This window comes from Neoarius graeffei, chromosome 6, assembly GCF_027579695.1.
Source record: "Neoarius graeffei isolate fNeoGra1 chromosome 6, fNeoGra1.pri, whole genome shotgun sequence".
In the NCBI taxonomy this organism is placed as follows: domain Eukaryota; kingdom Metazoa; phylum Chordata; class Actinopteri; order Siluriformes; family Ariidae; genus Neoarius; species Neoarius graeffei.
Genome location: NC_083574.1, coordinates 40,712,360 through 40,740,219, shown reverse-complemented (window position 1 = coordinate 40,740,219; position 27,860 = coordinate 40,712,360). Strand labels below are relative to the sequence as shown.

Below are 27,860 nucleotides of genomic sequence, written 5' to 3'. Positions count from 1 at the left end.
TAGGGTTCACAAACTTTCAAGCACCACTGTATATAGACACATTCACAAACAAAAAGTACCCAAATTTATCAAAACAATTCCTCATGAGTGACAGAGATTTATGTCATGGTTTTGGATCTCCATGTCTTGGAAATACTTCCCAGATGTATATAAAGATATATGGAAACAAAGTGTTTTACTGGGAAATACACCACTTGTATTTTTCATATGGCAACCATGACATATTTCTTATACACACACTCTATTCATATATATATATATGTATGAATAATGTATAAATAGAATATAAAATATGACTGAACATTTTCATATAATTAATTTTATTTTAATAATCTAATTAACTATGCAGAATTATGTCCCTAGAGAGAGAGAGAAAGATCAAGAGTTCACTTCCTGATTTTCATACTGTTCAGGAGGAAATGGGGGAATGTCACGTGGGTGAAGTTGTTAAGGTCACTTTCCTCAATTTTACCAACAGACTGCAGTTTATACATACACAAGTGTGGTAAAGAACATACACACACACACAGTGTGTGTGTGTGAGAGAGAGAGAGAGAGAGAGAGAGAGAGAGAGAGGAGTGTAAAGTTGAATGATTAACTGTCTAGATAAAGTCAGTGACAAACAACAGTAGAGAGGGCAGAGAGAAAGAACAGTAAAACAGTGACAAGTGAAAGACTGAAAATAAACGCACTTTAAGAAGCAGCAGGAAAAAGCAGTTTCTTCATTTGTCATCAAAATTATTCCCATATGGAAGAGACTAGTGAACAGCCCAGGAAGATTGAACTAAATGATGGCAACTTGATGCCACTGCTGGGCCTGGGGACATGGAAGGAAAAGGTAACATTACACATTACATTTCCTCCAATGTACATGCAGAAAGGACGCCTTATAATTATTACATAAAACTAGACATAGATAATCCTATCAGCAGCTGTGGAAATGGTTATGCAGGTTTATTCAAATCCTGATTCATGCACTGTTTCTCAAAAACAGAGGACCACAATAAATCCACTTTAAAATAATTTATAGAGAATTTATACAGCAATGGACCAAATGAGGTGGGTAAATATTAAAATGCATTGCTTTGTTAAAACTCTGCAAAAGATTTAGGAACAAGTTTGTCTCTGTGTCAGCCCTGCGATGACCTGGTGACTTGTCCTGGGTGTATCCCGCATCTCACCCATAGTCAGCTGGGATAGACTCCAGCTTGCCTGCGACCCTGTAGAACAGGATAAGCGGCTAGAGATAATGGATGGATGGATGGATGGATGGATTATTACACTTATAAAATAACATGGTTTAGAAAGTGAATTTTCTCTTTCATTTCCGCTGTGGGTGTTTCTTTCACTCACACTCTCAACTCAAGGCTACTTTTCCAGGCGCTCCTTTGTATTCCCAATTTGAGATAGACAGTAACCTACATGTTGTGTAGAAACCTATACGTCTTATAAATAAATAACTACCTTCCAGCCTGGTTAGTGATAGTGTGTGAGCTGTCTTCTCTCATTTTACAAACAACAAAACTAAGTTTGTTTCAATTAGACAGCTATCTATGTCATCTTTAGCTTTGATAGATGTTGTATCGCTTGCATCACCCAGATTTCCTCTATTTTCTATGGGGTATGTAGTTGGATGGACTACCAAAGTCCTACATGTTTACACTGTTGAAAAACAATACAGTGACGAAGGTATTTGAGAACTATAAGACCATACAGTATAAACATGCTAATTGAATTATTGGTAGTTATCAGTGTCCATGCAAATACATTCTACTGAACATACTGTAAAAATATGATTAGAAAATTATAAGAGATTTCCAGTGGGTGTGGATACTTTAATGGAATATGTTGTCCCTAATGGATGTTAATGTTTGTCTGGGGGTCTGAGATGGTAGTTTAGTGAATGGTAGTTCATTAAACTAAATGGTAGTTAAAATAAATTAATATCAAATAGTTAAAATAAATAAATAATTAAAATAAATGGTAGTTTAATGATAGTTTTGGGCGCCACAGTGGTGTAGTGGTTAGCACTGTCGCTTCACAGCAAGAAGGTCCTGGGTTCGAGCCCAGCAGCCGGCGAGGGCCTTTCTGTGTGGAGCTTGCATGTTCTCCCCGTGTCTGTGTGGGTTTCCTTTGGGTGCTCCGGTTTCCCCCACAGTCCAATGACATGCGGTTAGGTTAACATGAGGCAACCATGGCCTAAGGTTGGGCTGAAGTGCCTTTGAGCAAGGCACCGAAACCCCAACTGCTCCTGGGGCATGATAGCATAGCTACCCACTACTCTGGGTATGTGTGCGTGCTCAGTGCTCACTTGCATGTGCATATGTGTGTTCACCGCTTCAGATGGGTTAAATGCAGAGCTTAAATTTCAGTGTGTGCTTAAGTCTGTGCTTGAGTGTACGTGTGACAAATAAAAGCTTCTTGTCTTCTAATATTTTTCTGGGGGCTCTGAGATGGTAGTTTAATGAACATCCATCCATTATCCATAACCGCTCATCCTGTGCAGGGTTGTGGGCAAGCTGAGCCTATCCCAGCTGACTATGGGCGAGAGGCGGGGTATACCCTGGACAAGTCGCCAGATCATCGCAGGGCTGACACAGAGATAAACAACCATTCACACTCACATTCACACCTACGGTCAATTTAGAGCCACCAGTTAGCCTAACCTGCATGTCTTTGAACTGTGGGGGTAATCCACGCCAACACGGGGAGAACACGCAGACTCCACACAGAAAGGCCCCCGTTGGCCACTAGGCTCGAACCCAGAACCTTCTTGCCGTGAGGCGACAGTGCTAACCACTACATCACTTTGCCGACCAGTTTAATGAACATGTTGGCCCTAATTACTTTTAATGTGTTGCTCGTGGTCTGTGATGGTAGTTCAATGAAATCTGTTGGTGTGGTTTAATGGAACATGCTGCTTCTAGTTTGTGATGGTTTAACGGAACGTTTTGCTCCTGATCAGTTGTAATGTGTTTCTGGAGGTCTGTGATGGTAGTTTAACGAAATGCGTTGTTCGTAACGATTCATGATGGCTTATCAAATTGTACTTAAATGGCAATCATCTGCCAAGGAAAGAAAATCTCTGGTGGATATTTAATAGAAAATCCCCAAATGGAACAGTACATTACATCTCATGGAAAGTAAAACTAGTTTTCCTATTGTTTTCTTACTACTATAGTGAAACCATGGTTTAAGAATAGTATTGTGGTTTTATAATTACTTAATATGATAATATATTGATATACTATGATTTTAACACTGCATCTGTTTTATGGTGTACTATAGCTTAATATGGATTCCCATTTACCATTGTCTTCAGGTGGTTACAAAAAGCTGTGTACTTATACAGGTAGTACTGAGTAATAAGGATCTTGTATAGGAGCAAAATTATAGTAAATAATTCAATGTTTATTAAAAGAAATCATTCAGAGGTTGTTAAAATGAACAAGTATAAATGTTTAAAAAAAATCAATGCAGTAAGCTGGACTGTAGCTGTGTGAAAACACTTTGTCTTTAGTGTAACTGCAAATGAGAAGAGGTGAGAGGAAAAAAGTGAGAAGGGAAGAGGGGTTGATTTAAAAAAAAAAAAACGCCTAAAGTTACAGTGGTGCTTGAAAGTTTGTGAACCCTTCAGAATTTTCTATATTTCTGCATAAATATGACCTAAAACATCATCAGATTTTCACCCAAGTCCTAAAAGTAGATAAAGAAAACCCAGTTAAACAAATGAGACAAAAATATTATACTTGGTCATTGATTTATTGAGGAAAATGATCCAATATTACATATCTGTGAGTGGCAAAAGTATGTGAACCTCGAGGATTAGCAGTTAATTTGAAGGTGAAATTAGAGTCAGGTGTTTCCAATCAATGAGATGACAGTCAGGTGTGAGTGGGCACCCTGTTTTATTTAAAGAACAGGGATCTATCAAAGTCTGATCTTCACAACACAGGTTTGTGGAAGTGTATCATGGCACGAACAAAGGAGATTTCTGAGGACCTCAGAAAAAGCATTGTTGATGCTTATCAGGCTGGAAAAGGTTACAAAACCATCTCTAAAGAGTTTGGACTCCACCAATCAACAGTCAGACAGACTGTGTACAAATGGAGGAAATTCAAGACCATTGTTACCCTCCCCAGGAGTGGTCGACCAACAAAGATCACTCCAAGAGCAAGGTGTATAACAGTCGGCGAGGTCACAAAGGACGCCAGCATAACTTCTAAGCAACTGAAGGCCTCTCTCACATTGGCTAATGTTAATGTTCATGAGTCCACCATCAGGAGAACACTGAACAACAATGGTGTCCATGGCAAAGTTGCCAGGAGAAAGCCACTGCTCCCCAAAAAGAACATTGCTGCTCATTTGCAGTTTGTTAAAGATCACGTGGACAAGCCAGAAGGCTATTGGAAAAATGTTTTGTGGACGGATGAGACCAAAATATAACTTTTTGGTTTAAATGAGAAGCGTTATGTTTGGAGAAAGGAAAAACACTGCATTTCAGCATAAGAACCTTATCCCATCTGTGAAACATGGTGGTGGTAGTATCATGGTTTGGGCCTGTTTTGCTGCATCTGGGCCAGGACGGCTTGCCATCATTGATGGAACAATGAATTCTGAATCATACCAGCAAATTCTAAAGGAAAATGTCAGGACATCTGTCCATGAACTGAATCTCAAGAGAAAGTGGGTCATGCAGCAAGACAACAACCCTAAACACACAAGTTGTTCTACCAAAGAATGGTTAAAGAAGAATAAAGTTAATGTTTTGGAATGGCCAAGTCAAAGTCCTGACCTTAATCCAATGGAAATGTTGTAGAAGGACCTGAAGTGAGCAGTTCATGTGAGGAAACCCACCAACATCCCAGAGTTGAAGCTGTTCTGTACGGAGGAATGAGCTAAAACTCCTCCAAGCCGGTGTGCAGGACTGATCAACAGTTACCGGAAACGTTTAGTTGCAGTTATTGCTGCACAAGGGGGTCACACCAGATACTGAAAGCAAAGGTTCACATACTTTTGCCACTCACAGATATGTACTATTGGATCATTTTCCTCAATAAATCAATGACCAAGTATAATATTTTTGTCTCATTTGGTTAACTGGGTTTTCTTTATCTACTTTTAGGACTTGAGTGAAAATCTGATGATGTTTTAGGTCATATTTATGCAGAAATATAGAAAATTCTAAAGGGTTCACAAACTTTCAAGCACCACTGTATTTTATCCCAGTAAAGGAACCCATAAAGGTTTTATGTAGAGCCGATGGCTTCTCTGTCAGAGAGGGTTCCAAGTAGAATTTCTTTAACAAGAATAAAAGTCTTAAACATCTACAAAATCTTTGCTGAACCCCATTTTCAAATAATTCACCTTTGGTGTAATTGATTTTGTCTCATTTGCAATACCACATTAGATTAAATGCAAGGTCTTATTTTATGATCAAATCATAAAATAATCATATGGGCGGCACCGTGTTGTAGCGGTTAGTACTGTTGCCTCACAGCAAGAAGGTTCCGGGTTCGAGCCCCATGGCTGACAGGGGCCTCCCCCTGTCTGCGTGGGTTTCCTGCGAGTGCTCCGGTTTCCCCCACAGTCCAAAGACATGCAGTTAGGTTAACATGGGGCGACCTTGGGCTGAAGTGCCCTTGAGCAAAGCAACTAACCCCTAACTGCTCCGTGTGTGCGCGCGTGCGTGCATGCGTTCACTGCTTCAGATGGGTTAAACGCAGAGAGGAATTTCCCTGTGTATGTGTGATAGAGTTGTTGTTGTTCTGCAATTTGATGTTTTGTAACTCACAAAGGCGTCCTGAAGAAAAAAACAAACAAAAAAAAAACCATCCACCACCATACACTCGTCAGATTTATGAGCAGTTAGAATACAATAGGAGTGACTCCTGTGAAATCAAACTTTGGCCCCAAATTAGGATTTAAATAAACTTCTTGATTGGAGCATGTAATACATGTTCTTTCTGTCGTTATCAGTGTATATAGTGAAACTGGCAGTATTTTACTGTTTTATGACCTGATCAACAGCCCACAAGCTCAGAAGTGTGTCAAGGTGCAGCCGAGACTGCTATCGCTGCTGGTTACCGTCACTTGGACACGGCCTATAGTTATAGGAATGAGGTGGAGCTGGGGAAGGCAATCTGTTCCAAAATGCAGCAGGGCATCGTTAGGCGCCAGGACATGTTTATCGTGAGTAAGGTGAGTGTGTGTAAAAATCAATCTTCTGTAACTGCTGTAAGAGTGAATAAAACAGCTTAATGTTTGAGGAATCAACACATAGCACAAACGTTCAACACAGTCCTCGGATGCTGTTGTAGCATAAACACTTGTCTTCTTGAGCCATTCTTGTGTAATAATTGCACATACTGTAATTGCCTAACCTCAGCACACAAACTAATGAAGAATCTCCATTTTGATTTGTGCAGCTGTGGGGCACTCATCATGCTGCTAAGGACATCCCTCTGTGTCTGAATAAATCTCTCAGTGACCTACAACTCGAGTACCTGGACCTGTATCTGGTGCACTTTCCTGTGGGACTACAGGTGGCATAATAAAACTGCATATTGTAAATGAGTTATTTACATTACTGTGGAGAATATCCCACAGAGCACAACTGAATCTATTATTAAACAATGGAAAAAAATATGTCACAAAAGGGACTGTGCTAGAGAAGGCCATCCAACAAAATCAGTGACCGGGTAAGGAGGGCATTAGTCAGAGAGCCCAAGGGTAACTCACAATGTGGTGCTATCACCACCATGCTTCACTGTGGGAATGGTGTTCTTCGGGTGATGAGCACTGATAATGGTTAAACTGTGTGACTACAATTTAAGTTTTTTTTTTTTTTTAAAGATATTTTTTTGGGCTTTTTGCACCTTTATTGGATAGGACAGTGTAGAGACAGGAAATGAGCGGGAGAGAGAGAGACGGGAAGGGATCGGGAAATGACCTCGGGCCGGAATCGAACCCGGGTCGCCCGCATTCATGGCATGGCGCCCTAACCACCCGAGCCACGACGCCCCCAACAATTTAAGTTTTAAATGATAATTGTCTTGTGTATGCATTATATTCATTAACTGATTAAGAACGAGATTAATCTGACTTTTTTTTTCCCCCTTCAATACCATCCGCTAATCATAATTACTTTCCCACAGAAAGTCGATAATGAGCTCTTTCCAATGAAGGATGGAAAGATACTCACATCAGACATTGATTATGTGGATGTGTGGCAGGTAAGGAAAGAAATCTGGCATCCTAACCCCCCACACACACTAAAAAGGTGATTGAGAATTACCATAGCTACTCTGTGTTATACATGGCAGGGGATGGAAGCCCTGAAGGCCTCTGGAAAAGTAAAGAGTATTGGTGTATCCAATTTCTCAATCCAACAACTGGAAAGGCTGCTGTCTGTGGCGAAAATCCCACCAGCTGTCAATCAGGTAGTGAAAATATTTAAATAATATTGGCTGGCGTTCAGTGGTATATCAGATATATTCCATTCAGCTAGCATGATATTGTATAAGTCGAAGACGAGTTCAATATCATGCTAACTGAATGGAATATATATCTGATATACCACAAAAAAAAGTCATTATTATTATTATAATACACATTCGATGGAACAATTATAGGTGTTTCAGGTGTTCAACGCACCTTTCTCTTTCAGAATCCTCTCAAAATCTTCCGTATTTAACGAAGCAAATCTGGCGGCCATGTGTTTTACAAATTGTCACAGTCGCTCGCTAGCACAGAAGTAGTTTTACGTGTAATACGTATCTTATGGCATTTTCAGTTCACTGCGACAGTTTACTGCAGGCGCTGCTGGCAAACAAGGAAATGCTTCTATGCATGTGCAACAGAAATCTCTCTCATTGGATATTTGCATCAGCTCTGACGTGTGACATCGAGTTGTCTTGACAACATGCGATATTGTAAACCATATTCAACGCTCATTCTCCATTGGGTAGAGTGATGCAATACTGTACATGTAGGATAAGTGATAATACTGCATGCTATCAAACCAAATGAATGAAACCCGCTAGAAGGGACTAGAACACGTCTTTTTATTCCATCGAAAAAGTGTCCGGTATGTACAATAATAGGCTTTATTGAAACCTACTGATGTTAAATTTTCAGAGTTCTCACAGTTTATCAAGGCTTTGAATTTAAAAACGTCCATGTTTTTGAGTTATTGATTCAACTCAACTTTGGGTTAAACCCATTCAGTCAAACAGGTTAATAACTAACACCACAGTGATAAATATAATAACTTTCATAATGGTGGGTGAGCTAGCTCGAGTGATATCTGAAAGTAGAATCTTTTTGTCTGCAGGTAGAACTTCATCCTTACCTAGTACAGTCTGATCTGATTGAATATTGTAAATCAAGGAACATCGCTCTCACAGCCTACAGTCCCTTTGGCTCACCAGGAAGGCCTGAGGATCTGTGAGTTCATACTTCATATTTAACACTAACTCGATTTTGGCATTGGATCTGAATTGGTAAAAGTACAGTAATTTGTATATGAACATTTACCTGGTACTGAAGTAACCTAAACTCCTCTAAATTCTGCAGTCGTAGAGGAGACAGAGATCCTGAGAAGCTGCTGGAGGACCCTGTGGTTGCTGGAATCGCTGCAAAACACAGGCGGACTCCTGCACAGGTCATACATCCTCTCTTGCACAGCTAGGAGAGACAATTTTGGACGTACTGGCTACTAAAAATCCTGAATCTTGGATGTTTTTGCAGATTTTGCTGAGGTATCACATTGAACAGAACATTGCAGCGATTCCAAAGAGCGTTAAACCCAACCATATTCTGGAAAACACAAAGGCAAGCCATTCCTCTTAATTCAGCGTGAAATTTATCCAGTCAGCATATTCTCCCCGTCATTTATTCATGCCAAACTGCATAACTTCTCACTAGAATCCAGTGACGAGTTTAAAGAAGCAGTGTGCATCATGTATTTTCATGTACCTCTGTTAAAATTATGAATTTAACATTTCTTAAAACTGCATGGATTTAAAAGGTAGTGTCAGGGTAATTCAAAAGGTCAGGAGGCCAACACAAAATATGTAGTTACAGGCCACAGGCTATATACAGTTTATAGAAAGTCGTTTCTTAAGAATGGAAGGACTATGTAAAATTGCTGCAATTCCTAAACGGTTAACATGATATTTTTGTTAAACCCCTTGAATTAAAGCTGAAATTCTACACTTCAATCACATTTTGATGGTTTCATTTCAAATCCATTTGCAGTGTTTCTCCTAAGTTTACTGGTCTGGGGGGAGGGTTGCTGGATAAGGATGGTCACCTGCAGGACCTTTCCCCGCGGCTCCTATTACAGGGCATTTGGACCTGAACAAACAGTTGAAGGAGTTATATTTAAGTCTTCACATGTATTTATAATACATTCGTTCATTCATTCTACTTACTTTTAACACTCTGAGGTCCTGGGCCTGTCAGACACTCTGTGGCAGAGTGATAAACCTTGACATTTTTAAGTAGAAGAAGAAATCTTTGTCACACGCACACTTTAAGCACAGTGAAATTCATCCTCTGCATTTAACCCATCTGCATTTAACACACGCGCACACACCCAGAGCAGTGGGCAGCCACACTAGAGCGCCCGGGGAGCAGTCAGGGGTCAGGTACCTTGCTCAAGGGCACCTCAGCCCAAGTTAACCTAACTGCATGTCTTTGGACTGTGGGGGAAACCGCAGCACCCAGAGGAAACCCACGCAGACACGGGGAAGAACATGCAAACTCCGCACAGAAAGGCCCTCGCCGGCCGCTGGGTTCGAACCCAGAACCTTCTTGCTGTGAGGCTAACGTGCTAACCACTACACTGCCGTGCCGCCCGAGTATTTCATCTAACTAAAAACATCCATACAAAAGTGACACCTTCAGCAATAATAATATGAGAGTAAAGTGAATGTAATGAAATTTGCTTTTATTTAAATTAAGTGCAAACACAACCTTACAAAAAACTATGAGTCTTCAAACCTTGTTTAAAAAAAAAAAACAGTATAAATATATCTGCACAAGACTTTTGAAGTCTGAACCCTGTAAACATAGGTGTTGGCTACATAAAAGTAAGAACAGTATTCAGAAATGTTATGTAGTTTCAATACTAATTGTAGAAACTTCAGACTACCTTTGTTTCTCCAAAGCCAGTTGGCCTTTCAAATTAATATTGATGAGGTAGGTGTAATTCACCTGTAATCCCCCCTCCCCCCGTCACTGTCAATAGTCCATTTGTCAAAGACAAAGACCCTGGCCACTGTACCTCCGTGCCCCCGCACCTCTCTGCTTGGAAAGTTACTGCAAAGAAAAGAAGCCCTAAAAGCCAAAGCTATCACAGTCACAGATTAAATATTCTGGCTTCTTCTAAATCTTATAATAAATATGCCCTCTTCAACTGTAAGATACTCAATAAAATGTTCAATAGCTAATGATCATCCCTGGATTGTGGCTCTCTGCTGTCAATCCTCATCGCAGTCCTCATCTGGATGCCAAGCATCATAACAGTTCCTGTCAGGTTGAAGGCAAAGGAAAACATCACACGTTTTGCACTTCCACAGGGTTTTTGTTTTCCTTCCCTGCAATCTGCAGTACACACAGGCTCTGTGACCATCACTGGCCCTATTCCCATTTGTGTTCAGCTCAATCTCACAAACTGGCTTGTGAGCCTTGCCAACTTTCTTCAGAGGAGCCTTTGGGGCCTCAAAACATAGTGGCACACCACACAGCTGTGCAGTGAGCTCCTCTATGAAATCCCTGTGGCTCAGGCTTTTCTTCTGCATGTTTTGCATGAGTTCTTTGTGGAGGATGAAGGCATTTGTTGCAGCAATGTACAGGAAGTGAAGAAAAAGCTTCTTGTACCACTTCAGTTTTGTGCTGTGTAGTACTGGATCAACTGGTCAGACAAGTCCACACCACCCATGAACTTGTACTCTACCACAGGGTTGGGGCATGGAACAGACCGTCTTGACCAGACACCCTGTCTGCTTTTCATTCTTCGCTGCACTGCATCCCCAGTGTAGGCAGCATGGATGGTGGAGCAGACAGACACTTCTCGTGTATCCTTCCACTTCACATAGACAAGAGGACCATCTCTTATCCAGCGGATTGTTCCTCTGGGTGAACACTTTCTGAGTGCATTGACGTCACTGCGTGGGCAATCCCTATGGGATTCTCTGTATGTTCCACAAGCACCAAACTTGGCAGCATACAAGTCCTTGAAAAGCTTTGGGCTTGTGTAGAAATTGTCCATGTACACATGGTATCCAGACCCCAAATATCCTCTGTCAATCAGCGACATGACAGTCATAAGAAAGGCCATGACCTGTGGGGAGGTTGCTCTTTCCTTTGTATACAGAAAAGTCCAAAGTGTACCCATTGCTGGAGTCTGCAAGAACAAACAACTTGAAGTCCCACTTAGTTGGTTTGTCCTTCATGTACTGTCTCATAGTGTGGCCTCTGGAAGGCGCCATGCAATCATCCACAGAAAGGCTCCTGTGGGGATGATAGAATGCCTTACATGCAATCTGGATGGTATCCATGAGGGGTTTGACACGGAACAGTTTGTCGTGTGCTGAGGTTCCCCTTTTAGCGTCATTCCCTCTGTCTTCATTTGGGTCACTCATGTGCACATTCCAAAAGATTGTTCTGTACCTGTCCCTTGTCACCACCTCTGCTGGGAAAGGAACAGAGAAAATGTTGTTTCTCCTCCAGTAGTCAGTGATGTGACCCAGCTTGAGCATGCCCATATAGAACACCAGTCCAAGGTATCTGTAAAATTCAGCAACTCCAACATCCACCCATCTGTACTTTGCCCTTCTTGCGATGTTCCTGGCAGCTTGCTTGTTGGTGTTGCGGCAGAGGGTTTCCACAGCATCCTCTGAAATGAACAGCCTGAAGAGGTCCAGAGGAGTGTGGTTGTCCTCTGTGCTCAGCTGCACACCAGGCTCGAAGAAACCGCAGTGGTGGTAGAGTGGTATCTGCATCACTTTCTGTCTTCCATGAAAGTGGATGCTGTTTGGCCTGACACCATGCTTTCTTCCTAGCTGGCACCGGTGGGATGTTCTCCACATTGCTGTAAAATACAATAGAAAATATTTAGAAGTTGCTCTTTCGTTATCTTTATAAAACATAGAATTTACCATAACAAGACAGAGACATAATGGCACAAATCTACAGTACATATCTTTCTAGCATCACCTGACAAATTTGCATATACAATGTCTCTATCGTTCACGCATTATCAGTTTCGATAATTTACACCTTTTCAGATTCGGTTTTGGTTCACACCGACCATAAAGGCATGCATACTAATGATCAAAACAGCAATATTCTGATGCCATTTCTTTGTCATTACTTCACCTGTAGCCTATATGCCTACATTTCACAATCTTATGCATAGACTTATGCACAGACTATAATAAATCTAAAGTTAGCAATGAAGATACTGTAAACTATGACTATGCAGGGCATGTTGACTTAGGTAACTAATTACTGTAAATCAGTGAAACATAGTTTGGCAACAGAAAAATGTTTTCAAAACTTGACGAAAATAACAGCACGTTTCGATCAAATAGTTCTTTCTCTTCAAAGAGCACCGCCTATCCTAACAACCCACTAACCATCTAACATGCACTCTCTTCTTCTTACTCTATGATTTCCTATGTTTTACTGTAGCTTGATTGTTTTTCTCAATTGTAAGTCGCTTTGGATAAAAGCGTCTGCTAAACGTAATGTAATGTAATTCTCCCTATACGCCAACCAAAAAAGCATGACAACAACCACTAGTGAGACAGATATTAGCCTACTTACTCATCAAAAATATCCTTGGTGGGATCAAGACGAAGTTCAAAATGCATTCGTTCATCATCGCTGTCCTCACTGGATACATCTGACATTGCATCATCTGACTCACTCTCCAGAGCGAGTTGATCCAGGATCAGCAGTGAAGCTTCAGCAGGCTACATCTTCCTTGCATTGGCCATTCCTCAAAGTTTCTCAGTTGGTATGGAAACAAGTGAACTTGTTTATACCGGTGAAATGGGGCGTGTTCTCACCTCCCCTTGCTACACAATGAGCGAATGACAACACTGATGTTCCATGCGCTTAACACGTGAATAGCTGATGGGTGTGTCGTTAAGAGGCTGCTGCTGGCTGAAGTACTGAAATTCGTAAGATTTGTTTTTATTCTCTTTACAAAGTGCTAAAGATAAAAGTTTGTTTTAAAGATATACATTTTGAAAACTAGAAGATTCAAGGTTTCTAGTGGTGTTACTTGAATGTTTCTCACCCAAAAACTCGCGGAGCTTTATATGCGTGTTTACTAACAGTCCTAAAAGTCCCCTGTGGGGGGGGGTCGGTGACCTGAGTGTGTTAAATAAATAATAACAATAATTATAACAATTTTTACAATAGAACCGCACTACTGTTTTTTTTTTCCCCTTCCGGACCTTAAAGTGTGTATGTGTGCGTGTGTTTGGGGGGGGGGGGGACAGGCATGAAAACCCCCCATATAATGGTAGGAGAAACACTGATTTGCAAATGTATGAAAATTGTCGCTGTTCAAATACTTATGGATCTGACTGTATAACAGACCTGCTTGATTAACCCGATTACACAAGATTAAACAAATTAAAAATAACAGACTTCCTTAACATGCGAGAGTTAAGGAACTGCATATAATTACAAACAAAAAAAATTACATTTTACTTTCACTTACTAGAGGGCGGCTACAATTATCGACACCTTAATGATGTTTCGGCCGTTGCACAAGTAGAAAGGACTTCCACGATTATCGCTACCCAGATGACTATTTTTTTTTTAAATAATCAGTATGTGATGTTAAAATAGTTTTTATTCAAAATGTGTTTTATATAGGGGCGGCACGGTGGTGTAGTGGTTAGCGCTGTCGCCTCACAGCAAGAAGGTCCGGGTTCGAGCCCCGGGGCCGGCGAGGGCCGTTCTGTGCGGAGTTTGCATGTTCTCCCCGTGTCCGCGTGGGTTTCCTCCGGGTGCTCTGGTTTCCCCCACAGTCCAAAGACATGCAGGTTAGGTTAACTGGTGACTCTAAATTGACCGTAGGTGTGAATGTGAGTGTGAATGGTTGTCTGTGTCTATGTGTCAGCCCTGTGATGACCTGGCGACTTGTCCAGGGTGTACCCCGCCTTTCACCCGTAGTCAGCTGGGATAGGCTCCAGCTTGCCTGCGACCCTGTAGAAGGATAAAGCGGCTAGAGATAATGAGATGAGTTTTATATAGACTTATTTAGTACAAAATATCTTTTATATAAAGATATCGATGTTGGCGTTTACGTAAATGAGGAAGTAATTCTAATGTCTAAACAAATGAACTGATAATGTTTCTGTCAGAAAATCTTTTTGTTCCACTTTCTAAGTATTTTCGTAGATCACATTTTGTTAATCATTCGTTGTTGTTTGTATTAATTTCTAGTTTTGTAGTTTACCAATAAATGTCAACAGGCGATTGACCTTGTAACCGCATGAAAATCCAGGTCAAAGGTCGCATGTCATTCCTCGAACCAAAATATAAAATGTCTCCTGATATTGTAATATGTGGTAGATATTTACAACAAACTGCAAAGAAAATATTTTCTGAATGGAATAGAAAAATCTGAATATTTCAAGCATGTCATTTTTTTAATATGCTTGGAATTTAATTCTGGTCTAATTCTATTTATTGCAATAGGATTCCAAATACTCTATAAACATTCCTTTCTGTTATGAGTCAGAAAAAAAAATATCACAGCACTTTTATTTTTTAAAAAAGTACTTCATCTACTTCAACAATGTTACACAAAGATCGATCCATAACAGCTGTAAATGTCACTTAATTCCACAGGGTGTCGATAATGGTGGACACCGGTGAAAGTGATCACTATTATCGACACCTCACGTGACTTCTCAAACGCGCGTTTAGATACAAAATGGCGACTGTCAAATGAAAGAGTCAGAAACAAAGTAGGTTTCAACAAGGATATCATGAAATATTGGTGAATTTGAGAAGTAAAAACATGTCCATGATCTTTCCACCATGCTTACCTGCGATGATAACGTCCGGGTTTTCCTTAAAATTGTTGATCTCGGGTAACGAGCTGTGTCATCAGACGACAAGATCAAAGGGCGAGGGGGGTCTTCTGGTTGATTAATTAACCAATGATAACTGTTGTAACCGAAACTCACCTTTGTAAAATTGTTTTTTTTATTGGTAAATCTGAAAAGGTGTTGATAATTATGGACTGTCGAGAACTGTAGCCGCCGCTGTAGTAGAGTACCTGACTGGGCAAATTAAAATATTTATTTATTTTCCAGCGCTACTGAATTTGCATGAAAACATTGTTGTTTGGAGAAGGAGAAAGAAGCAGTTTGGAAACTGACGCGGTTTTCGATTCAGTTTTACACGATCAACAACTCGTATTCAAAATCAGAACTTGGGTTTTGTCTTCACCTTCAGTTTTATTTTTAGGAGAATGATCTGCAGGCTGATCTAGATGAACAGGATTTTAAAATAAAGCCATTTACAGTAATGTCAACAATAATATCGTTTTGTATAATCGTAGATCTTTGATTTCTGCCTGGACTTGGAGGACATGAGTGCACTCAGGTCTCTGAATCGTGGCTGGAGAGCCTGCGCCATTGAAGAGTAAGAGCAAACACACGTCTCACTGCAGGACGACTCAAACAACTGTTTAACAAAGCAGCCCAAAAAACAAATACACATTAACTTGTTCACAATGTTATGGTATGGTTTTTGTTTTTTTTTGTCCCACAGGTTGGAATCTCATCCTTACTACCCCTTTAAGTGAAATGTTGTTAATCTTGGATACGCTCACTGTGCCTCATTGCGAGCGCTGTTATTCAGAGGACAGAACAAGATTTTAAAGAAAGAGATTTAACGTGCTCAACAAATTGCCTGAATTCAAATACTCGCAAGAGTATTAGTGCCAAAGTGTGTTTGTAACATACGGTGTACTGAACTGAACCTCAGAGACAATGAATAAACATGTTTAACAACACTGTAAATGTTGTCATCTAATGCTGAAAATGATGTTAGTCCATGTAATTACTGAGAATTGCTAATGCAAATATTTCACACGCTTCTTCAGCCCAAGATCGAGTGATGCTACAGATTATTCTTACACATGGAATAACCCTGAAGACTAAATGACTGAAGACGCACCAGCAACCAGCAGTTTCCAAACCGAATCAGCTCAATTCAGTCCATGTCCTCCATAAGCAGCCGACGAATACTGATATCTGATAAGGGCGTGTGCCCTCGGTGCTGTAACCTGCATGTTAGGAGAATACCTGCCCTGTTAGGGCACATTACCAAACCGTTACTGTATATTTGCCCTTCCAGTCATCTGTCTTGTCCTTGACTTGTGTTTTGTTTGTCTTTCTCCTTCACTCCTGTCCTGTCCTGTTCAGTGCTGCAGGACTGCCGAGCTCGGACTGTGCACACACACGCCGAGGCTCCGGCAATATACCTGGGCAGGTTGGGTCCCATCGTCCACTGGCCCTTCTCTGGCGTGAACACCTGAGTGTTTTCTGAGAAGTCCATGTGCTCCCAGGTGTAGCCTCCCATCACGTAGATCTTGCCGTCCCACACGGCAACAGCTGCTTCGCTGTTCGGGTAGCGCAGTGGGGCAACCCTGCTCCACTGCTCGGTGTGCGGGTCAAAGGCCTCTACTTCTAGCACATCAAAGCGCTCCATGCTGTCCTCATGGTCATCACTGCCACCGATTGCATAGATCCGGTCGTGCAGTGATGCCATGCAGTGCCAGCCTCGAGCCAGAGTCATGGCTTGACGCTCAACCCATGCGTCGCCTGCACTCGGGTCATAACTTAGCATGTCACGTCGGTAAGGTCCAATCTGATAGTCATGACCGCCTGAGATGTAAACTACACCATTGTGTGTTGTGCCGGCATGGCCATATGTTAATCTAAAGTAAGAGTCATGGAAAAAAAAAAAAATGGAATTAGTTAACATACACACACACGACTACAACAAACTGCCCTTAATTCGATGCGAATGAATAAACTTAAATCTATAAATCAAAAAGACACAAGACCTTGGCAGCCCTGCTACATAGGTCCAGTAATCCTCCACAGGATGGTAGACCTCAACAGATGATAGTGCACCACTTTCATTGCGTCCCCCAACAGCAATCACACAGTCCCCCATGGTTCCGAGATAGAAATCCACTCGCCGCTGGTTCATACTGGCACCCTGTAGCAAGAGAAGTGGCAAGGTTTAGAAACGACACCATTGTTACAGCTTGGATTTTCACAACAAATCTTAATGTTCTCTCTTTAATTATCTAACCACTAGGCCAGCTTGTGGTCAGTGTGTCCGCTTCTCAACCAGGAGATCGCGAGTCCTACTCGTGGTCGGGTCATAAAAATGGTACCATCTGGCAAGGCACGCTGTAATACAGATACAAGCAGGGAAGTCAAACTCTCGCGGTTACCAGAGGACCAACTCCCCACCGTAACCCTAGCTGTACAGGCGAGAGGCCGAGGGCTATGGAAACGAAGATCAGCGCTGCACCTATACGCTTAAAGAGCTGGTTAGTGCTGGGACAGGAGACTGCCTGGGAAGACCAGATTCTGGCATGAGAGGGACTTTGACTTTTAATTATCTGTTGGAAATTTTGGAGGAATTTAAGTGAAGCTAGCTGCTTTGAAATTCAAAATCAAAGCCAGTCCCCGAAAAACACATGAACACTTACTGTTAAGGCTACAACCCCGGGGAAAGTTCTGAATTGATGGGCAAACAGAGATGCCTCCTTGTTCTGATTGGCTGGATGTTTTTTTTTTTTTATCTTGTTTACAGAACCTGGCAATGCCAAACACAAGAAATACCATTTTCAGTTTGATTAGTGAACGTGCCATCCACACCATCAAACAGTTTTTCTTGCCTTCATCAACTACAAGAAGGTGTTTGATAAGGTTCATCACAAGGAACTCCTCAGAATGCTGAAGAAGATCCAGAATGATGACAAAGATTTCAGAATTATTAAAAATCTTTACAAAAAAAAAAAAAAAAAACATCAGAAAGCGGTAGTTCGGCCAGCAGAAAGAACAACGGCTTGTGTAGAACTCAAATGAGGGGTTAGGCAAGGCTGCGTCATGTTGCCAAACTTCTTTAACTTGTGGCCCTTTTCCACTACCCTTTTTCAGCTCACTTCAGCCCGACACGGCTCGCGTTTCGACTACCAAAGAACAGCACGACTCAGCTCGCTTCAGCCCTGCTTAGCCCCTAAAACTCACACCGTTTTGGAGTGGGGCTGAAGTGAGCCAAACCGAGCCGAGTGAGGTTGGGGGCGTGAGGAGACACTCCCCTGTGCACTGATTGGTGAGGAGGAGTGTCCTCACATGCCCACACACGCCCCGCGAGCACGCTGGGAGCTGTAAACACCGCAAACCCGGAAGAAGAAGAATTACGAGAATTTCTGAAGCCTTATGCGCCTCGCCTCATCTATACGCTCTTGCCAGTATCTGTTGGCGTTGTCGGTGACAACAAGCCACAGAACCAAGACCAGCAACACTAACGTCTCCATGTCCTCCATGTTTATTGTTTACTATTCGGGTCGTGAGACTACCGCTTAAAAGCTCACTGATGTCACTGTTTGCGCTGCTTAACGACATCACGTGACGTCCACCCACTTTCGCTAACTCCACCCAATGTGTCCACCCACTTCTAGCCAGCACGGTTCAGCGCGGTTGTAGTCGAAATGCAACTCCAACAGCCCCGCTCAGCTCGACTCAGCACGGCACGGCTCAGCCCGACTCAGCCGCGTTTGTAGTGGAAAAGCGGCATTGGAGTACTGGAGGAAGTGCCAGAATGGATTAAAATTAACGGCATATTACTTAACAATATTTGCTATGCAGATGCCATTGTCCTAATCAATAACTCTGCTGAAGGTCTTCAATGACTCTTCAATACTGTACAACTGTACTGTAGTAGTTGCAAATGAAAGACCTGGTCTCAAAGTCAACGCCAAGAAGACCAAACATACGAGCGTATCAAAATCTGCACCAGAGCTCAAAACTGCTTGTAACCTCAAGCAGAGGGACCAGGACACTGAGCAAATATCATCCTTCAACTACTCCGTCACGTTAAGTTACTTCACATGGCCGTTGCAAAAATGAAATTATACACAGGAGAATTGTGTCCGCTAAGGACACTTTCAACAAAACGAAGAATGAATGAGTCGTGGACCTTCACAGCAGAAACGCGGCGGCATATTGCGGCTCTAGAGATGTGGTTTTATCAGTATATGGGCCATTCTCAGAAAAATGTGACAAATTCCATTTTAAACATGAATTTTGTTTTTTCTCAAACACCATGAATCCTGATCCTCTATTATACATTTATTTTAAGAAAGAATTTAACAGAGCAGTTAAAAAAAAATTTGAGACAACTTATCTGCATTTGGAAAATTTTTATTTCGCCCAAATATACCAAAACGTCATTACCGTCATGTGTCTAAATTTGAATGAAAACAATTCCTTTCTGAAATATTACCTCTATACCTTCACTTTTTATTGTGGAAAATGTCATGATCTTTGCTTCAATGGTTTTTGGTGTATAGCCTAAAATATACGTGCAAGAATGTGTACTTTCTTGATGTCTTTACCATTACCCAAATGGTAAAATCATGCTGAAACTCAGGGCTTTGACAACAGACGGCAGTGCAGCTACAGGAGGAAGGACCAGGATGTTGAGCAGCCATTTTGAAAAAAAAATAAAATAGAATCACTGGTGCATGAATGTTGGAATCCAGGATACTGATCAGGTAAATATGAAATTTCAAGATATCAGGGAAATTAACTGTCTCTGCCGTTACCCACAAATGACAAAGATGATGCTACATGCTGAAAAAAGTTTAGTTAGCCAAGTAGCAAGTTAAGATGGGATAATATTTGTTTCTCTTTTTTTCTGCACTCAGTGACCCAAAAATGCCATGAGATGTCTTTACCGTTACTCGATAGGGTAACGGTAAAGACAACAACTGGGCGTTATTTTTTCATAATAATGACATCTCTTGCTTTGTGATTTCGTGAAATATGCTTTTTTGTCTAGTAAATATATTTACAGGGATTGTAACTAAAATTAGTGTATACAAACATTTTTAAAATATATGTCTTTACCGTTACACGTCACATTTTCTCAGAATGACCCGTATGCTCAAAATCTCATACATGCACAGAATTACAAATAAACAAGCTCTCCAATGCGTAGGCCAAAACAGACAACTCTTGAACGATGCCAATTTAAGTTTATTGGACAGGAAATAAGGAAAGGACGACTAGAAGAATTGTGCCTTGGAGGAAGACTTGATGGAAAACAAGACGACAGAGTCATCTATATCCTCGACCCTATATACCAACTTTCATGGTATTATTTGCACATTTTTCAAGTTCTGCTGCAGGAAACCAACCCTACCTCTTTACACTGACCTCAGCAGCCCATGACATAAGCCCACCAGACTTTTGGTCCAGGTGAGCTATATATTAAAATTTCTCAAATTTCTTAGTATCAAAAGGCACATAGACATTACTTAATCAACACCTATACCTAGGGCTGCACGATTATGGAAAAAATGATAATCACGATTATCTTGATCAAAATTGTAATCACGATTATTAATCACGATTATTCTTGATGTTAGGGAAAATCACTTAAATTTTATTTCACTATATTCAAACAAACAATATGAACAGCTTTCAGTGCAGAATGAAATTTAAAAGAGAAATTCTGATTTCCAAATGACAAATAAATGAAATTTATCCAAGAAATTACCAAAGGATGAAGGAACTGAAAACTCAATTGCAACAATTACATAGCATTATACTGAGGCCTACAAGTTTTTAGCTAGAAAGACCAGCCCATCAACATGCTCTGGCTTTAAACATGAGCGAAGGCAGGTCACAACATTGCCTCCAGTGCTAAATACTCTCAATCTGTTACCTACTCTCACGCCATCACCCCTTGAAGAAGATACCGCCAGTGTTGCCAGACACTGTGACGTTTTCCAGCCCAAAATATGTTCAAATCCGCCAAAATGCACTTAAAACCGCCCAATCTGGCAACACTGGATACTGCTGCACTGAAGCTCTGCGCACTTGGCTTGCTTGCTTATTTAGGCGGAGTAATGAAACCTTACATGCGTCGGTTCGCCCCCTAATGGTTTGGCGGAGTACTGGTCAAAAAGTGCTTGATCAGATATGCAGCAGAGCACGCATTTTAAATGGAAATAAATCGCGATTTTCATTTAATTTAATCGTGGCAGCCAAAATCGCGATTTTCGATTAAATTCGATTAATTGTGCAGCCCTACCTATACCAACTTTCAAGACCACACCAATCATAGTTTTCAAGTTCTGCTCCGGAAACAAAACCTACCCCTAAAGGCCTCTGCATGCTCGTGCGACAAGGCTTTCGCAGATAGCTTTTCGCAGACAGTTGTAATTTATTGTTGAGCGGGGATAATAGGCGTGCGCGATGTTATTCACCGGCACAACGCAAGGGGGCGCGAAGTCGCTAGGAGTAGTTGGTGGGTGTGGTTAGTGGAGTGTTTATCCTCCGGTTACTTATAATGACTAGAACTTTTTTTTTTTTTAATAATGACTAGAACTGGAGTCGTATAGATGTACGTACTTCCTCAATCAACCGCTCTTCATGCTGCTCCATCTTCGCTCGTGTTTTTAAAAATCCCGGTCGTGAAAACAAACCAAACCGGGAAAGTAGGGAAGCGGAAGTGCGTGTACAGCGGATGTAGAGTGGACCAATCAGAGCCCTCTTGTCTGCGACGCTGTCTGCGAGGCTTCTGCGGTGGTCACAATTTTTGGGAGGTGCGCGCAGAGCGTCTGCGAAGGTGGGGGGGCTATGCAGACACTGTCTGCGACGCTATCTGCGAGGACTGGGTTGTCAGCATAAATTGGCCTTAAGACTAACCTGAGAGACTAAGTCTGAAATTGTTTCCATGGAAACATGAAAAATTAAAATTTCTCAAGTTTCTTAGTATGAAAAGGCACATCTGCATCACCTTGTTAACATGTATACCAAGTTTCAAATCGGTATCATGAATAGTTTTGGATATATGCTCCGGAAATGGACATTGCTCTTAGAAACCAAGTCAAAATCTATTTTTTATGTAAAAATTTGAGGAAAAAAAAAAAAAAAAACTTTTTTCCAAAAATCCAAAATAGCAAAAGGCACCAGTTCACATGTTGCTTGATACATATACAAAGTTTCATGAAGATATCTTCAGTAGTTTTAAAGATATGGCCCGGAAACGAAAATGTGACCGGATGGAACCTGTTATATATATATATATATATATATATATATATATACACACAGTTAGGTCCATATATATTTGGACACTGACACACATTTTGTTTTTTTACCTGTTTACTGAAGCATATTCAAGTTATAGTTATATAATGGACATGGACATAAAGTCCAGACTTTCAGCTTTCATTTGAGGGTATCCAAATAAAAATTGGATGAAGGGTTTAGGAGTTTCAGCTCCTTAACATGTGCCACCCTGTTTTTAAAGGGACCAAAAGTAATTGGACAATTGACTCAAAGGCTATTTCATGGGCAGGTGTGGGCAATTCCTTCGTTATGTCATTCTCAATTAAGCAGATGAAAGGCCTGGAGTTGATTTGAGGTGTGGTGCTTGCATTTGGAAGATTTTGCTGTGAAGAAAACATGCAGTCAAAGAAGCTCTCCATGCAGGTGAAACAAGCCATCCTTAAGCTGCGAAAACAGAAAAAAAACCATCCGAGAAATTGCTACAATATTAGGAGTGGCAAAATCTACAGTTTGGTACATCCTGAGAAAGAAAGCAAGCACTGGTGAACTCATCAATGCAAAAAGACCTGGACGCCCACAGAAGACAACAGTGGTGGATAACTGCAGAATAATTTCCATGGTGAAGAGAAACCCCTTCACAACAGCCAACCAAGTGAACAACACTCTCCTTGAGGTAGGTGTATCAATATCCAAATCTACCATAAAGAGAAGACTGCATGAAAGTAAATACAGAGGGTTCACTGCACGGTGCAAGCCACTCATAAGCCTCAAGAATAAAAAGGCTAGATTGAACTTTGCTAAAAAAAAAATCTAAAAAAGCCAGCACAGTTCTGGAAGAACATTCTTTGGACAGATGAAACCAAGATCAACCTCTACCAGAATGATGGAAAGAAAAAAGTATGGCGAAGGCATGGTACAGCTCATGATCCAAAGCATACCACATCATCTGTAAAACACGGTGGAGGCAGTGTGATGGCTTGGGCATGCATGGCTGCCAGTGGCACTGGGTCACTAGTGTTTATTGATGATGTGACACAGGACAGAAGCAGCCAGATGAATTCTGAGGTATTCAGAGACATACTGTGTGCTCAAATCCAGCCAAATGCAGCCAAACTGATTGGTCGGCGTTTCATAATACAGATGGACAATGACCCAAAACATAAAGCCAAAGCAACCCAGGAGTTTATTAAAACAAAGAAGTGGAATATTCTTGAATGGCCAAGTCAGTCACCTGATCTCAACCCAATTGAGCATGCATTTCACTTGTTAAAGACTAAACTTCAGACAGAAAGGCCCACAAACACACAGCAACTGAAAACTGCTGCAGTAAAGGCCTGGCAGAGCATTAAAAAGGAGGAAACACAGCGTCTGGTGATGCCCATGAGTTCAAGACTTCAGGCAGTCATTGCCAACAAAGGGTTTTCAACCAAGTATTAGAAATGATCATTTTATTTACAATTATTTAATTTGTCCAATTACTTTTGAGCCCCTGAAATGAAGGGATTGTGTTTAAAAAATGCTTTAGTTCCTCACATTTTTATGCAATCATTTTGTTCAACCCACTGAATTAAAGCTGAAGTCTGAACTTCAACTGCATCTGAATTGTTTTGTTCACAATTCATTGTGGTAATGTACAGAACCAAAATTAGAAAAATGTTGTCTCTGTCCAAATATTTATGGACCTAACTATGTGTGTGTGTATATATATATATATATATATATATATATATATATATATATATATATATATATAAACCCACCAAGGTCGTCAAATACGGTACTTGCACAACTTCCAACCTAACCTTTAAAGTGCAAACGTGTTCTGGAGCGCTGCTAGAAATCGAGAGAAGTGGCACCACATCACTCAAACAAGGTGCGCCTCAAGCCAGGATCGGGTTTGGCAGTGACGATGACAGAACCTGGGCTGTCACAGAAACCCGAGGTTTTAATTTGAGCAGATATTTTATGGTGAGCCTCCAGCACATGAATATAAAAAAAACCTGAAAAAGTCTTCCATCTTAAAAACTGCCGTAACCTTTAATTATGTTTGCCCTATTCTGGTACCAAATCTCATTTATAAACTAATTACCTTGGCCCATGTGTTGTTACGTGGGTCATATCGGTAGAGTATGTTACTTGCTGCATCTCCGCCGTTATCCCGTAACGAGCTCCCGCCAGCGATAAAGATGAATCCCCCCAGCACCGCCACGCAGTGGTGGCTCCTCTGAGCAGGTAGCTGTGTCTCTACCACCCACACTCCTGCTTCTCCATCTAGCCAGCTCACATCAGTGCTCAGCTCTTCACCACGCTCATACACCTCTCCTCCAACCAGCAACAGGCGCGCCACTCCTCCTCTCAGGGCTGACTGTGCTGTCTGTAGTACGGGCTGGGCACTGACGTGAGCATGGTAGCTTAGTGCTTCCTCCACGAGTGCTTGACAGCCTGAGTCTGGGGGCAATAAAGAGCGTACAGCAGGCAGGACATGCTCCGCCAGCTGCACAGGTGAGATCAGGGCCAAGCGGACATGGCACAGAAGCTGGTGGGCAAACGGCAAGCGCTCGGGCTTCTGGCTGAGCCACTGGAGGGCTGTCTGGAGGAGGTTCTGCTCACTCTCGTGCTGCACGTCTTCACTGGCTAAGTAGGAACAGAGTTTGGATAATCCGACGTCTTTCAAGAACTTGGGTGTGCACGAAAGAGCGGTGAATCGTTCCAGGACAAAGCGGTCGATAAAGGCGTCCAGACGCTCCAAGCTATAAAGCATCGCCAGCTCTTGCAGGTACAGATAGTTGTCCTCATTTACCTCTTTCTCCAGGTACTGACAACAGAAATCGACAGCCTGCCAGACCTGCAGCAGGTGAGCCGTCTCGAGCACGTAGTCAATGTTTCCACCATCCAAGGGCAACTCGCCACTATAAAGGAAGTCCACGACCGCTTTAACCCCGACATACGAAGCACCTACAAGCTCCACTTCAGCTTGGCGCTCTTCTCGCATACCAAGCGTGAACATGGCCTGAAAGTACGGGCTGGAGACGGCCAACAGGGCGCGGTGGGCATGAACCCGCTGCCCGTTCGCCACCAGGACCACATCGCACAACTGCCCACATTCTCGCTGCTCATTTAAACCCTGCAGCAGGTAAATGGCTTGGTCAGCCCATCGATACACCTGCCAGGAAAGGAGACATCAATGACATTGGTGAATCACAACTTGACGGCACATGAAACCATTAATGGGTGCACCAAAGATTTCAAATCATACCTTTGAACTGTCATTGAGTCTGTGTGATCGAGAAAGTCGACCCTGTTTCTCCTTAACACCATCCATTTCATCACCTCCCTGTAAGACTGGGTCCAAAAATATGCCAACAATTACAAAACACTTTCAAACTTCATGTGTATAGTGATAATGGCTTTACAAACAAACAAACAAACAAACAAACAAACAGTGTCTTTACTATCTACACTCCTGACTGATAAACCTGTTTAACTAGTGAATAAATAAACTCAAAGACCAACAGACTGAATCCCAAATAACTCCTTATTCCCTACGCTAGTGCACTACATAAGGTACTAAACAATGCCTTTTGCACACTACGTAGTGAACTATACTGTGGACAGGGAGCCATTTTGAGTTGAACCCTAGTACAATAACTATCCTGCTAAGGTTAGTGATCTGAACAGAGACCTGGCGGTGAGCACTGCTGCATGTTTCCCTCCGCAGAACTGATGACAGCTACCCTGCGAGAAGGAGGAATCACTTCATCATCCTGCCATTCTGTTCCTGTAAAAATTAACGTTTTAAAATGGCTAAAACAGCGTTATGCAAACAATTTCTAGCGCGAGGAAAAGTGAAGCTCGCAGCAATGAGCGAGAACCTGCGACGCCAAACGCGCACACTTGCTTTTCAAAATAAAAGACATGAAGACACTGAAATACATCAAAATGATTTTATAATAATTCCTTTACATGAACATCTCATCTCATCTCATCTCATTATCTCTAGCCGCTTTATCCTGTTCTACAGGGTCGCAGGCAAGCTGGAGCCTATCCCAGCTGACTACAGGCGAAAGGCGGGGTACACCCTGGACAAGTCGCCAGGTCATCACAGGGCTGACACATAGACACAGACAACCATTCACACTCACATTCACACCTACGCTCAATTTAGAGTCAAACCAGAGCACCCGGAGGAAACCCACGCGGAGAACATGCAAACGCCGCACAGAAAGGCCCTCGCCGGCCACGGGGCTTGAACCCGGACCTTCTTGCTGTGAGGCGACAGCACTAACCACTACACCACCGTGCCGCCCATGGTTGTAGTATCGTATCTCATCTCATCTCATCTCATCTCATTATCTCTAGCCGCTTTATCTTGTTCTACAGGGTCGCAGGCAAGCTGGAGCCTATCCCAGCTGACTACGGGCGAAAGGCGGGGTACACCCTGGACAAGTCGCCAGGTCATCACAGGGCTGACACATAGACACAGACAACCATTCACACTCACATTCACACCTACGCTCAATTTAGAGTCACCAGTTAACCTAACCTGCATGTCTTTGGACTGTGGGGGAAACCGGAGCACCCGGAGGAAACCCACGCGGACACGGGGAGAACATGCAAACTCCACACAGAAAGGCCCTCGCCGGCCACGGGGCTCGAACCCAGGACCTTCTTGCTGTGAGGCGACAGTGTGAACCACTACACCACCATGCCGCCCCTGGTTGTAGTATATTGGACAGAATCTTTTTTGACATCTGAACATTACAATTGTATACTTTTGTATCCTCAACATTCTCCCAGGATGTGCCCATACCATCTCAGTCTCATCTCTTTTAGAAAGAAAGCACAACTTTATTCATCACACACTTGTGAAATTTCCTCTCTGCATTTAACCCATCTGAAGCAGTGAACACACACATGCCCAGAGCAGTGGGCAGCCATGCTAACAGCGCCCGGGGAGCAGTTGGGAGTTAGGTGCCTCGCTCAAGCGCACCTCAGCCCAAGGCCGTCCCGTATTAACCTAACCGCATGTCTTTGGACTGTGGGGGAAACCGGAGCACCCGGAGAAAACATGCAAACTCCACACAGAAAGGCCCTCGCCAGCCACTGGGTTCGAACCCAGAACCTTCTTGCTGTGAGGCAACCGTGGTAACCACTACACCACCATGCTACCCACGGTGGTTTTAGCTTACTTCCCAAACTCTGCACATGTGCTGTCCCTCTGATGTGCTCGTTCCTTATCCTGTCCAACTTTGTCACTCCCATCACAAACCTTAACATCCTCAACTTTGCCTCCTGTCTCTTTGTTAAGGGTACGGTCTCCAATCCATACATCTCACTACTGTCTTATACAGCTTACCTTTCACTTTTGCTGGGACTTTCCGATCACAAATACTGTACGGCTGTCAAATATTATAATAACGTGAAAGTCGTTTACAGTCATCATGGTAAATAATCCATAGCTTCAACAGCAGCCAGGATGATACTGACCAG

General features: G+C 42.1%; 3 protein-coding genes across 3 annotated transcripts; 1 reads left to right on the top strand and 2 right to left on the bottom strand.

Annotated features, from left to right (window-relative positions):
- Nucleotides 1–565: 565 nt before the first annotated feature.
- On the top strand, nt 566–16,054 carry zgc:56622 (uncharacterized protein LOC326033 homolog). The gene is made up of 10 exons (XM_060923653.1): nt 566–838; nt 6,031–6,201; nt 6,429–6,545; nt 7,158–7,235; nt 7,326–7,442; nt 8,336–8,448; nt 8,578–8,665; nt 8,752–8,835; nt 15,602–15,684; nt 15,814–16,054. Exons 1-10 carry the CDS (start codon nt 749–751, stop codon nt 15,845–15,847), a joined length of 975 nt encoding a protein of 324 aa, XP_060779636.1. The 5' UTR covers nt 566–748; the 3' UTR covers nt 15,848–16,054.
- LOC132887889 (piggyBac transposable element-derived protein 3-like) lies at nt 10,052–13,577 on the bottom strand. Its single transcript, XM_060923654.1, has 2 exons — nt 12,838–13,577; nt 10,052–12,100 (listed from the first exon to the last, which is right to left on the bottom strand). Exons 1-2 carry the CDS (start codon nt 12,929–12,931, stop codon nt 11,313–11,315), a joined length of 882 nt encoding a protein of 293 aa, XP_060779637.1. The 5' UTR covers nt 12,932–13,577; the 3' UTR covers nt 10,052–11,312.
- Nucleotides 15,478–26,231, bottom strand: klhl36 (kelch-like family member 36). Its single transcript, XM_060923652.1, has 5 exons — nt 26,053–26,231; nt 25,627–25,712; nt 24,460–25,533; nt 17,114–17,271; nt 15,478–16,984 (listed from the first exon to the last, which is right to left on the bottom strand). Exons 1-5 carry the CDS (start codon nt 26,072–26,074, stop codon nt 16,402–16,404), a joined length of 1,923 nt encoding a protein of 640 aa, XP_060779635.1. The 5' UTR covers nt 26,075–26,231; the 3' UTR covers nt 15,478–16,401.
- Between the last annotated feature and the right edge of the window lie 1,629 nt (nt 26,232–27,860).

What these genes read in the sequence shown, in the direction of transcription:
- LOC132887889 (XM_060923654.1), bottom strand. Translation starts at nt 12,931, where the DNA reads ATGATGCAATGTCAGATGTATCCAGTGAGGACAGCGATGATGAACGAA. An exon ending in ACCAAGGATATTTTTGATGA is followed by an intron (nt 12,101 to 12,837) that starts GTAAGTAGGCTA and finishes TGTATTTTACAG; the next exon opens with CAATGTGGAGAACATCCCAC.
- klhl36 (XM_060923652.1), bottom strand. Translation starts at nt 26,074, where the DNA reads ATGCAGCAGTGCTCACCGCCAG. An exon ending in GACTCAATGACAGTTCAAAG is followed by an intron (nt 25,534 to 25,626) that starts GTATGATTTGAA and finishes CTTTCCTGGCAG; the next exon opens with GTGTATCGATGGGCTGACCA. An exon ending in TATGTAGCAGGGCTGCCAAG is followed by an intron (nt 16,985 to 17,113) that starts GTCTTGTGTCTT and finishes CTCTTACTTTAG; the next exon opens with ATTAACATATGGCCATGCCG.
- zgc:56622 (XM_060923653.1), top strand. Translation starts at nt 749, where the DNA reads ATGGAAGAGACTAGTGAACAGCCCAGGAAGATTGAACTAAATGATGGC. An exon ending in ACATGTTTATCGTGAGTAAG is followed by an intron (nt 6,202 to 6,428) that starts GTGAGTGTGTGT and finishes TGATTTGTGCAG; the next exon opens with CTGTGGGGCACTCATCATGC. An exon ending in ACTTTCCTGTGGGACTACAG is followed by an intron (nt 6,546 to 7,157) that starts GTGGCATAATAA and finishes ACTTTCCCACAG; the next exon opens with AAAGTCGATAATGAGCTCTT.